Here is a 12,433-nt window from a genome sequence, read left to right on the forward strand (position 1 = left end):
GTCGGGGGAAAACACCCAGCGCTGCCCAGAGGGGAAAACCCTTTGTTTTAAAAACTGAGCACCAGCCTGCATACCTAGGCGATGAGGCAGCCCGAGCCTGGATTTGGGGGCCTCAGTAATGGGATGATGGAGCAGCTATTTTCTCCTCCTACACGTGCACCCCCATCTGTTCGAGATTTCCCTTCCAACTCCAGCTTGGCTGGCAGGCATGTCCCTAAGAAGCTGCAGGCCAAAATGGAGAGAGAGAACCGACTCCCTCCTCCACACATCCTGACTTGCTGCCAATTGCCAGAAAAAGAGGGCAACATTTGGGCATTTACCAGAAGACAAGGATGTGCCTTTTCATTTGTCTTTTATTTTACATTTAAAAAGAGGTTATTGCTCTAACTGAATCAGAGGTAAGGACCTCTCCCCTAAGCAGCCTTGGCCTTGCAGTCCCATTCAGCAGGGATGGAAGTCACAAGACAATGAGTGGAGCCTCATGCCCTCCCATGAGGAAGCCCTTTGTATTGCTGACATCTGCCTTTCACCCTGTCTCTCCTCCCTCCCTGTGCTGCCACACCAGGGCGAAGCAGAGCAGTGGCTGGCCTAGCCACGAGAGCTCTTATAGACCGGATGGTGGGGCCGGTCTTTGGGTGATGGCTTTCAGCTCTCTGGCTTGGGGGCCACTGCTCTTACCATTCAGTTCAGCAGGTATTCACTGAGCGCCTACTGTGTGCCAGGCTTGTGCTAGGTGTGGTCCTCCCACATGCCCGTCCTTAGCCACCAATGGAAGATGCAGAGGCCCATCTCTTCCCACGCAGGCATTCAGCGGCTGTAACTTGCAGTCCTAGGGAAGAGTCTGCCTTCCCTTGTCAAGCACCATTTTTGTTTTGTTTTGTTTTGTTTGCCAGAAAGGGGCAGTGGAGAGAGAGACCTGTCACCTCACACCACTCAGGCTCTAGGGAAGGACATGAGGACCCTGGGTAGCTTTCACAGAACCCTGGATGAGATGGCAAGATATGGAGACCCCAGAGGCCAGGGCTGTTCTGACTGTCTGTGGTAAATGGCTCAGGCCTGCCTTCTAGCAGCTTCCATTCCAGAGCGGGTGATTTAGCAGCCCCCAGGATGTCCCATGCGGACACACCTTTTCAGTCATGTAAGCCAACATTGTCACAATTCCAAGACTCTTCCTAAAGAAATGGGGCCAGTACCGTCCAGGTCTCTTTCCTACCTCGTCTTCTTAAGACTGCAGACTAATTATGTTAAGGGTCAAAATAAGGGCCAGAGAAGACAGAGGCTGCAGGCAACCAGCTTGGGGAATTCCTCTGCCCTCTGGAGTGAAGCCCTTCCGTCACATTTTCCAAAGAGACAAAACATAACATCTTACACACTCGCAAAGTTGTGCATCACACCGCAAGTCCTTGATGGCTGGATCCTGGAAAGGCTTGCTGGCAGCCGTGCTCCTGCCCTGTGGCTTTCCCGAAGGCTCTCAGTCTGAAAGACACAGCTGAAGTCAGTCTAGGTGCTTGTCATCTCCCGGGAGCTCTGTGCATTGTCTCAAAGAGGAAGCCAGTCCAGAAGAGGCGAGGAGGCAGAAAGAAGGCTGTGTCTCATGCAGCTTTGCCTTTTCCAGAATGGGCCAGGCCTTTTAGTTTTGTGGCTTGTTTATTTTTTGCAGATTTTGGGTTCACAGTTCGGTTTCCTTCAGCAGACTAGGATGGGGAAGAGTGACAACGGTGCGGCCGGCTGTGCCTCCCCCCATCCGCAGTCCTCCCCGTCCGGGTGCCCATGGACCCGGGGACAGCAGAGAAGAAAAATGAAATCCTTCTCCCTGCAGACAGGCAGTCATGCTTCGATGATGTTCACCGAGGGCTTGTTTGGAAACTGGGAGGAAAAAAATGAGAGAAGCAGCCAGGGCTAATTGAATAGACTTCTTGCAAGGTTGGAACTAGAGAGAGGACACGAGAAGGAAGGGCTGCAGCCTAAAAGCCAGGCTCTCGTCCCGCGTGGAAGGAAAGGAGTGGCCCTGCCCGCGTGCCTCGTCTCTCTGCCTTCTTAAACCCAGCCTTCGGCCTCACTCGCTTAGTGGCCAAGACTGGGTGCTGGGCCCTCGGCCCCAGGCCCCCTGTCCACCCCCGGCAGGGCCATCCCGCCGGCCGTTTCTCGCGCATCCTGCGGACCTGCCTCTGAGCGCAGCCTCAGCCACTGACATTGTTGAGGTGCTTCTGGAGTTGGGGGTTAAAAAGAGGCTTCAGGAAAACGCGGCAGAAAGAGAGAAGCCAAGAGAGAGGACAGTAAGCCAGGGGGTGTGAGGAGATGGAGGGAGGAGATGTGGAGAGGGCCAGATGTTTGTTGGATAATCATCGTCAGAACCATGACATCTCTCACTTCTCCACCGTCTCTTCTGAGCTGCTCAGAGCGAGCACTGAAAAGGTTCTCATATCTGTTTTGCAGAAGAGGAAACGAAGGTACAAAGAGGTGAAGTGCCTGGTCAAGGTCACACAGCACAGCAGGAGCAGAAATGGGCCTAGAACCCCCTATTTGCGTGGTCCCACACCAACCGAGAATTCTGCCCTCCCCCGTCACCGCATCTGTTTAACCCCGCTGGCCCCTACAGAAGGTCCAAAATCGATGTGCTATGTCCCGTGTGTCACACAGGCAGCGGCCAAGCGTGGCCCTACCCAGCTGCAGCCACGCTGGGACCCGAGCTGAGCCCAGGGGCCGCCCACCCAGGTCCGAGACTCCCTCTCACCTTGCTGCGGAGAAGACCTCCGCCCTGGTGCTCTGGTGTGCTGGTTTCCGACGCACTCTTGGTCTTCTCCTTGTTGTTATTAGGTTCGTTGTCCTTGATAATGTCATACTGGCGGCAGAAGAGGGCGATGACGCCTGGGAGGGGGGCAAGAGAGAGCAGTGAGAGGCCAGAGCTCGAGGCCCGCCTGCCCGCTTCATTCCCGCTGGCATCTGCTGGGCCCCTGTTAGATACTGAGCTCCAGATGGCCTCTCCCCTGCACCACTGCACCTGTCCCCCACTAAGCCAACCCCTTTGCTGCCGCTGGGCTGATCTTCCTACGACACTCATCTGATCCCACCTTCCCCGCATTCAACCTCGGACAGCTCCCTTTTCCCCTTAGGGGAAATAGAAACCGTAACATTCGCTGAGCATGTGCCAGGCCCCGTGCAGTATGCACTGACTCGGCCAATGCCACCGTCCTCACAGCGCTGGGAGGGTACCTGTAATTACCCTCCCCAGGTTACCAGTGAGGACGCCGATGCAGAGCGCCTCGGCACCTACTCCAGGTCCTGCGGTGGCGGAGCCGGGATGCGCACTCCAGGGCCTGCGCTCTGCTAGATGTTCATTGTTAGCAAACGAATAAGACGTGAACGTCATAGTTTTTGAAAGTCAGATACTATTAAGGCAGCCAACTCCAGTGCTGGTAGGTGTCTTCTCCATTTTTACCTCTGTGTTTTATTTATAGTGCTATTTCTTGATCTGTTTTAGATACTATCTTTTGACTTTCCACCATGGTAGATACCCCGCTTCCTTCCCCACGATCCTAACAGAATCACATCACAATCTTGGGTTAGTTCACCATGTTTATATTGTTACGGTTATCTAAATACTGTCTGTGCCCAGTCTAATAACACACCATAAACCTCTTTTGTAAAATCCTTTGTGTTTTTTGGTCCTTTTTCTACAAGTGCCTGTTTTTTTGTTGTTGTTGTTTTTAAGTTCTTATTTATTTTGAGAGAGAGAGAGAGAGATAGCTCAAACAGGGGAGGGGGCAAAGAGAGAAGGAGAGAAAATCCCAAGCAGGCTCCAAGCTGTCCGCACAGAGCCCGACATAGGGCTTGATCTCATGAACTGAGAGATCGTGACCTGACCCGGAATCAAGAGTCAGACACTTAACTGACTGAACCACCCAGGTGCCCTACAAGCACCTGTTTTTTGATGTGCCTACAGAACATTTTTTCCAAACACTTCTCAATACAGCCTGTCCTCTCAACCACCATGCTAATGCAGATTTGGCATGGTGTTCGAGTCCCTCAAAACAGACTCCAGCCTACTTTAGAGCCTCACCGTCCTTTACTGTCCCCTTTCTACCTTCTCTCTTGGGTCACAGCTGCACTGACCCAGACTGAACTCAATTTGTTTCTTCTACACACTGTCATCAGAACACTGTTCCTTTTATTGGCTGCCTGGTGAACTCCTATTCATCCTTCAAAGCTCAATCCCCATGTTTCCTCCTCTCTGTGTTCTTCCCGATTTCTACTCCTAGCCCCAGAATTAATTCCCTCTCCTCTGCCTTCATGTCATGGCACTCATCACACTGAATCACAGTTAAGTATGGGCCTCCCAGACCCGGTTCCTTGCAAGCCCAGGGCTCTCCTTAGTCACGACTATAGTACTACTATCTGGAATGGGATGGCTGTTCAGAAAATGCTGGTTGAGTTAAGTACAAAGATGACGTTTGTTCTTTATAAAGGGAGAGACATGAGCCCAACTACCTCATCTAAGAAAAGCTAAAGAGAGGGAAAAGCAGTGCATTGTGGGAACAAGATGCAAGATGGCCATTCTAATGGATGGACTGGAGACCCAGCAACTCAGAAGGAGGCATGAATCCTGCAGCCAAGGCCAGAAGGCAAAGGGGCTGTGGATGCATCCACCCCAGGAGCTTGAACTACTGAGGGAGGGAAGGCCAAATGCTCCAAGGCAGCTCTCAATCTACTAAGTTTTTTTTGTGAGAGGTCAGATCTGGCCCCCAGAGCAGGACTTTGAGGCTTCTCATGTTATCTCTCAGCTGCCTCCAAGCCCCCACCCTTCGCTCCTGTGAGAGAAGGGGTCTGGCCAGGGGCCTTCATTCCCCAGAAGTTGAGTGAATTAGAGCTTGGAGGCAGACTCACCGGCCCACATGAACAGGACCACCACGATGATCAGCACCTCGCCGGTTCGCAGCTGTTGGCTCCTCCCCATCTCCTTCATGGTCACCTCATCTGTGGGGAGGGGGGACACTAGGTCTGAGGCTCCGTTCATTCCCAGCCACCCCTCTAGGGCCAGGCCCAAGACCTTAAGTGCTTATTTCTATAGGTGCCCAGATATCTAACAAAAAGAGATTTGAGAACATGCCGATGGCTCCTTGGGGCAGCAGCAACAGGGCCTTGACCCAAAGCTGAGAGGCTATATCCTCATTCTTTGGGGACTAAGGTGACCTCCTCTCTCAGGTACTGCTTTACTAGGCAGCAGGGTGTGGGCAGTGGGGGAGGAAACGGGGTTGGCGCTTTCCTCAAGCCTCACCCCGCACCCCGCCCCCCCCACAACAGTGCCCTGGGCCTGCCTTTGTTCTTGGCCGCCATCTTCTCAGCCTCACGAGGGGTCTTGAAGAGCACTGGCTCGCTGGCTGGGCTCTGGCCCTGAATGGAGATGGCCTGCACGTGCACAATGTACTCGGTGTCCTCTTCCAGGTCCCAGAGGGCACACGAGCGGGTGGTGGTGTTCACCTCCTGGATGAAGCGCAGCATCCGCACGTCCTTCTTCTGCCAAGGAAAATGCCAGGCCCGCTGCTGTCAGCGCCCCGTCACCGACCCCACTCTGCCCACCTCTCTGGCGGTGACATGGGCTCACCCAGCTACCATGCTTTTATAAATAAAGCCTTTATACACATAAGCTTCCTCCCCGATCCCCTCACTTCCGCAGGGAGCTATGGTTATCTCTGTTTCCAGATAAGGAGACTGGGTGCTGAGAGGTTACAGAAGTTGCCCAAGACCGTCTCCCCAGTGAGAACTTGAACCGGGCCCCAAACCTCGGTCTTATGTTTAAGATCAAAACCAGGCTCTTGATTCCCAGATTCCAGTCAAAGGCCCCTGAGCCCTCCTTACTGATCCGTTCCCCGCTGGAGTCCCCATTCCAAGCCATATGTGCAATTCTTCTGCCTGTCCCTCTTGCTCCTTGTTCCTTTCTATTTCTGCACCCCCTCCCCCCCATCCCCTGCTACTATCTTGATGTGTTCTTCCCTCCCAGACCCTCAAGGGTTACCTGCTGAGAGATGGCAAATCCGATGACAACCTCATCCTCCAGGACGTCCCAGCTCACCACTGCAGAGTTGGCCTTGAGGTGCCTGACAGTGACATTCACTGGGGCCGAGGGGCTGTCTGGGGGTGGGGAGGCACCTGAGCCTGAGCACCCCCTGCTGTGGGGCCCAGGCCCACTGTCTCATAAGTGGAAACCTGGGGAAGGCCACAGAGTGTGGGGAAGGAAGAAAGCAAGGCCTCCATGGGGCTGGCACATCTCAGTTCATCAGTGGTTGAAGAGCCAGGCCTGAGAGGCCCCAGGCTCCTCATGTCCAGGATGGGAGTCCCCACTGGTCACACTGGCCCGATCAGCAGTCCAAGTTAGAACTGACGAGCCTGGGCTAGGGCCAGATCTAACGGAGGAGTGGAAAGAGGTTGGGGGGGGGGCGCTGGTAGGGCGGGGGGGAGGCATAGGTGGTCAGGGTTGCAGGTGCTGAAAGTTAGTCTGATGAAAAGCAGTCAAAAGGACTCCCAGTCCAGTGCTCTTTCTATAATACCACATTGTCAAGTGACCTTGAGGGAAGGAGAAAGACCCAGAGGTCGGGAAGAGTCAGGCCAGGGTGAGCCCTGGGTTGGGACTGAGGATCACAAGAGGAACCCCCAGTATTGTAGTGACCCAGGATCCAGACAGAACGAAGCCCGGGGAGGGGTCTATCTAGGTGAGCCTCTTCTCCACATTCTGCCAGCCTCGAGAGGCAGGTAGGGAGGTGGCAGGGGAAGACGGGGTCACACAGAGCACGTTCTCTCGGGAGAGTCAAGAGTACGGGTGGGTCAAGTCTTCTGGATATGGGAAAAGGGTGAGAGGGGGTCAGTCAAGAAGGGAGAGTGACAGGATGGTGGAGGTCAGGGAAGGAAGAACCTCTCCAGGAGAGGGGCCGTGAGTCACACAGCCTCTCTGTCTCCCAAGGGGCAAGTGCTGCAAGGGGGGACACCTGGCCCTGACCAGCACCCTTCACCCCACAGAGGGGTGGACCTGAGGCCCAAGGGGCTGGGCCTGGGGCGACAAAGCCAAAGTGGAGATAGAGACAGAGGGACACAGACAGGTGGCGGCAGACACAGAACCAGAAAACAGACAAGTGGGCTATCAGAGACAGACGTAGAGAGGAAGCAGAGAGAGAGAGAGAGAGAAAGCACTGAGCCACAGAGAGATGGGTAGAGGGACAGATGAGCGAGGCGCCAGAAGCCAAAGGGACAGATACAGAGCCTGGGGAGAGCCTGGGCTGGGTTAGGATGAGGCTGGCACACCGGGCAGGCCAGACAGTGACTGCAGTAGGCTCAGGGGTCCATCCCGCCCACCCAGAGCCCTAGGGTGCCAGTCCCCATCCCCCTCACACATGCTCACGCAAACTGGGACCCCATCCTGCTCCGACCTGCAGAGTTGTCCTGCAGGGCTTTGGGGACAGGGAGGGAGGCCCAAGGTTGGGGGACTGGTGTCCTCGGCTGCTCCCCGGGCCAGAGAAGGGAGCTCAGCTCAGGCACCTGAGGCAAAGGCCTGGGGTCAGGGCAATGGGATGAGGGGACAGGGGAATCACAAGACCCTAGACCCCAAAGACCCCAGGGCTGGGGTGGTGGGCAGGGGTGGGGCAGGGGCTGGAGGACGGGCCTGGGGGTCAAGAGGTGGGGAAGAGGCCGGGGGCAGGGAGGCAGGAAGGGCCCCGAGGACTCCCGCCCGCCCGCCCAGCGCCGAGCCCCCCACCCGGGCCCCCTTACCCGCCTGCACCAGCGCGAGGCAGACGCAGCCCAGCCACAGGCGGAGCGCGGCGCGGGGCGGCCCGGGGCGCATGGCGGCTCGTCCGGCCGGCCGGCCCGGGGCGGCGCAGGGGGACGCGGCTCCGGCGCCCGGCGGCCGCTGGCGCTCGCGCTGCGGCCCGCGGCCCGCCCGGCCCGGCCGCCCCGCGCCGCCCCGCGCCGCCTGCATGTCGGCTCCGCGGACAGCGACTCCCGCGCGGCGGCGGCGGCGGCGGCCGCGTCCACGTCGGGCGCCCGGGGGGCGGGGCGCCCCCGCTGCGGGGAGAGGCGCGGGGCGGGGTGAGGGCGGAGGGCGCCCCCACGCCCGCCCCCTCCCGGCCCGCCGGCTGCGCGGGGCTCCCACCGCTCGCCCTCGCGCAGCCCCTGTCCCCCTCCCCCACCCCCCCAGCACACGGCCCGACCTGGCCCCTGCCCTGCTCTTCCCCAGGGAGAGGGAGGACGCGCGCCCCGAGACGCATATCGGTGCCCCCCACCCCCCGCCGTGGCCCGCCCTCCCTCGGCCTGGGGGTCCCCATCCCTCACCCCAGACCGGAGGCCTCGCAGGCCTGGACAGACGTGAGCCGAGGGGAGTGTCACAACAGGGACTGGGGGGCCTAGAGTGCCTAGTAGGCGCTGGGGTGCATTCAGTAGGTGCTCAGCGTTTCACCGTGGCGGAGAAGAGGGTGCTCCCGACTCACTGGAGACCTAGCTCTGTGACCCCGGCCGGCCAGTCTTTCCCCCTTCTTTGGACCTCCATTTTTGATCTCCATGAGAGTAACAGCCCGCACCTACTAGGTGCCAGACACTGTGCCGAGGGCTTGACTTGCGCGATGCCCCTTGCTTCTCACTGAACCCCTTAAGGAGTGCTCTGCGGCCCCCGTTTTGCACAGGAGACTGCAGCTCAGAGGGGTCACTTGATTTGCCCCAGGACTCACAGCAGAGCCAGAATTTGAACACAGGCTGATCTGACTCCCACACGTGTGCTTGACTCGATTGTCTCCCCACCCGGAGTGAACTCACCCACCCTACCATCCCTGAGATCCTACAACTTGCCTGTGCTAGCTACTCCCCAGCCAGAGAACAATCTGGAACAATCTCTTCCCAAGAGCAGGTGAGGGAAAAGTAGCTCCAGCCCCCTCCCCCACCATTCTAGCCTGGCTGAGTGCTGTGAGCAGTGAGTGAGCTAATGACTCTAAAGTGCAGGGGGCTTTGGAGACTTGGCAAGTAACCACAGTTAATAAAGGGCATGGATGGCTCCTTCCTCACCACCCTGGGGACACCCATATGCCTCCCGCTCTCTTCTGCCCAATCTACCCTTTTTCTTTTCCTGAAGAGGCAGAGAGCTGCCTTTGCCCTGCACCTGCTACCCTCTCCCTAACAAGGGGACCTCTGGAACAGCAGGCCTCGAGGGAAGCCCCCCACCTTGTGGCACTGTCCACCCTGAGTCCCAATCAGAGAAACAAGGTTGAGGAGGGCGGCATAGACCAAGACCCTAGGCCCCTCGACATGGAGGGGGTCCCACATCTCCAAATGAGTCTGTCTCCACCACTCCGAAATTCCACCATTGGGGGCATTCCTTTGGGTCTTAAAGACCTTCTGGTCTTCCCCCAGGCTCCAGGGGAAGAGCTAATCCTTTTTTGAAAAGGGCCACTTTGCAAAGTTATCCCACGGAAGGTCTTTGAAATCTCCCTCCGCCACCATTTTAGATTGACAAACTGAGGTCCAGAGATGGAAAGAGCTCCCCGAAATTCACACAGTGGGTCAGGAGGAGCAATGGAACTTTCCTCTCCTAATGCCCACCCCAGGACTCCTTGCTGACCCTCAAGTTTCTGTGGGTCACCAGGATAGGAGGGGGCTCAGGGATTCTTACTGAGAGCAAACTGAACTGGCCAGCCCATCAGTACCGCCAGACTTGCTCTGCTTGGCAGACTGAAACCCCCCAGCCCCATCTGCTTCCTCAGCCACATACCTTGCGCTGGGGTGAGCTTCAGTTGGGACCTCCACCTGTTTGGGGCAGGAGCCAAGGAACCAAAGCACCTCTATCTCCTTTCTCCTCTCTTCTCTCCTCTCTCTCCCCCCAGCAGCTGCTTCTGCCCCACCCCGCCTGGCGCCGCCCCACCAGCTGCAGCTTGGCCCCTGGGGACCCCCCTCACCCACCAGGCAGGAAAAGACAACCCAGGGCCTGCAGGAGCAGCTGGAGTCTCCTTAGGCCTCATCGCAGGAGCCAGCAGGAAGGAGAGGGGTCAGTTAGAGGTCACAGAGTTTTCTCCTGTCCCTGATGGGGAGAAAAGGCGAGAAGGGAGAGGGTCCTGGTGGGGTCTGGAGTCCAGTCTAGCGCAGCGGGAGGCGGGAGGGGGGGGGGGGTGGGGAGGAGGGGGGAGCCTCAGCGCCACCTGCTGGTCTCTCCAGGTATAACCCCGGGTAGATGTAGGGCACTGGGAGGGGGGTGATGGCTGTGTCTAAGGGTTTCAGAGGGAGGGGGAAAGTGGTTGGAGGAGAGCGTGAAAGGCAGGGAGGATTTGGAGAGTCGTGCCTGTGGAGGTGCAGCCTTCCCAGGCCCCATGATGCATGGGGTGCTTGGGCATTACCAGATTCAGGGAAAAGTCTTGATGCCTGGAGTGGAAGCAGGGTAGGGGGTGGCAAGAGTTGGGAAGATTTAGAGCCCCCCCTGGCACTCTTGGGAGGGGCCCAGGACCAATGATTTATGGGCACTATCTATACCACCATCTCTTAGCACAGGGCTAAGTGCAGTAAGCACTCAATAAATGTTTGTTGAATTTGTGGGATAAAATTGTTCTCCTAACATATATCTAATGAGCACCTATTATGTACCAGGCTCTGTGCAACATTCTGTAAATACAGCATTGGAAGTATGAATGAATGCATGAGTGAGAATCTGGGTGGGGATTGAAGGATAAGCCTCTGTCCTCCCAGGCCGCACTGGTCTCCATTTGGAGGACTCCACAGACATGTCCTAAAGGGCTGGCTAATCATGAGGACTTGGACCCTCCTGAGTGTCCAGAGCTGCCCAGAGTCCTAGCACCTCACCCAGACTGCAGGTGCCCAGCCCAGACCTGCAGGTAATCACTTAGAATGGGAAGGCTCCTCCTCACAGCCTAGAATGGTCATGGCCCTGTCTAAGGGATCTCCCTAGATACACACACCCCAAATCACAAGAGGAATCAGAAGGGCAGGAGATGGCTTTGGGTACACAAATAATCAAGCACCTACCAAGAACTTGGCTTTTTGTCCATGTTATTCTGAGTTTTAGGCTGGCACATGTTACTAGCTCCCGTTCCAGATCAGGAAGCTGAGGCTCAGAGAGGTGTGAGCACCTGCCGTGGGTCACACAGCCAGTGAATTAGGGAGTCTGCTACCTCCTCCCTTCACCCCTGGGGGCCCCTCAGGGCAGGAATCCTGGCCCAGGGTTCACTAAAGGACACACATTTTCCTTCCCTGGAGGGCCTCAGGGGGCTTGCTGCTCACAGAGGCAGTTGCTAAGCCCAGGCCCAAGATCACACCAGGGAAGGGGCGCACCACTCACCCAACAGTTTCCACATGCTGGCACATTACACACATAAGAGAAGCTTCTTTTGAATCCTCACAACCCTGAGATGTCAGGATTGTCATACCCATTTTATAGATGAGGAACCTGAGGCTCTAAGTGGCTTGCCATACAGCTGGGAGACCCTGGTCCTGCCTGTCTAATCCCCAAAGTCCCTATCACAGCAGTGGTGACACCAGCCCAGCTCAATGCTTCCTGAGTGCCTGTACCAGGCCAGCCTGGGCCTGGGTGCTGAAGGCCTAGTGATGAACCAGATCGGGCCTGGCCCTTGAGGAGAGCCCAGGGTAGAGAAGAGATACACATTTAAAAGACAGAGGGAGGGGGCCTGCCTGGCTCAGTTGGTAGAGCTTGCTACTCTTTTTTTTTTTTCCTTTTTTTGAGAGAGAGAAGGAGAGTGTGCAAGCGGCAGAGAGGCAGAGAGAGAATCCCAAGCAGGCCCTGCACCGCCAGCATAGAGCCTGATATGTGGCTCGAACCCACAGTGAGACCATGACCTGAGCCGAAATCAAGAGTCAGCTGCTCAACCAACGGAGCCACCCAGAAACCCCAAGCTTGCTCCTCTTGATCTCAGGGTCATGGGTTCGAGCCCCACGTTAGGGGTAGAGATTATTTAGAAAAATAAAATCCTAAAAATAAAATAAAATAAAATAAAATAAAATAATATCAGAGAGAACACTACCCTCTGGACCTGGAGGTACCAAGGGTCTAAAGAGGCCAGAAGAGGGGTGCCTGGGTGGCTTGGTTGGTTAATCGTCAGACTGTTTATTTCATCTCAGGTCATGATCAGCGTCATGAGGTCAAGTCCTGCATCTGGCTCTGAGCTGGGTGTGGAGTCTGCTTAACATTCTCTCTCTCTTTTTCTCTCTCAAATAAATAAATAAATAAGTCAGAAGAGAGCATTAATTTAAAAGGAAAGCAGGGAGGGCTTCTGGGAGGAGGTGATGCCTGAGCTTAACTAATCCTGAGAGTCAAATGGGGATTACTCAAATGAGGGGGAACAGGCAGAGAGAAAAAGGAATCTTTGACCCCGAGGCCGGGGAAAGCAAAGTGTTCATGTTGGGGGGAAGCAGGGGAGACGGAGGAGGGTGCAGA

The 12,433-nt window shown here is 56.3% G+C and overlaps 1 protein-coding gene across 2 annotated transcripts; it reads right to left on the reverse strand.

Moving 5' to 3' along the window:
• Positions 1-335: 335 nt before the first annotated feature.
• FNDC5 (fibronectin type III domain containing 5) lies at positions 336-7,981 on the reverse strand. Of its 2 annotated transcripts, none has more exons than XM_045476559.1 (6): positions 7,759-7,981; positions 6,014-6,129; positions 5,316-5,514; positions 4,885-4,974; positions 2,735-2,868; positions 336-1,866 (listed from the first exon to the last, which is right to left on the reverse strand). In XM_045476559.1, exons 1-6 carry the CDS (start codon positions 7,964-7,966, stop codon positions 1,828-1,830), a joined length of 786 nt encoding a protein of 261 aa, XP_045332515.1. In that variant the 5' UTR covers positions 7,967-7,981; the 3' UTR covers positions 336-1,827. The 2 variants fall into 2 exon arrangements, with proteins under 2 accessions (XP_045332515.1, XP_045332516.1); XM_045476560.1 differs by having other exon boundaries at positions 336-2,425.
• Positions 7,982-12,433: the final 4,452 nt, after the last annotated feature.

The sequence above is a fragment of the Leopardus geoffroyi genome, chromosome C1 (genome assembly GCF_018350155.1).
Source record: "Leopardus geoffroyi isolate Oge1 chromosome C1, O.geoffroyi_Oge1_pat1.0, whole genome shotgun sequence".
Taxonomy (NCBI): domain Eukaryota; kingdom Metazoa; phylum Chordata; class Mammalia; order Carnivora; family Felidae; genus Leopardus; species Leopardus geoffroyi.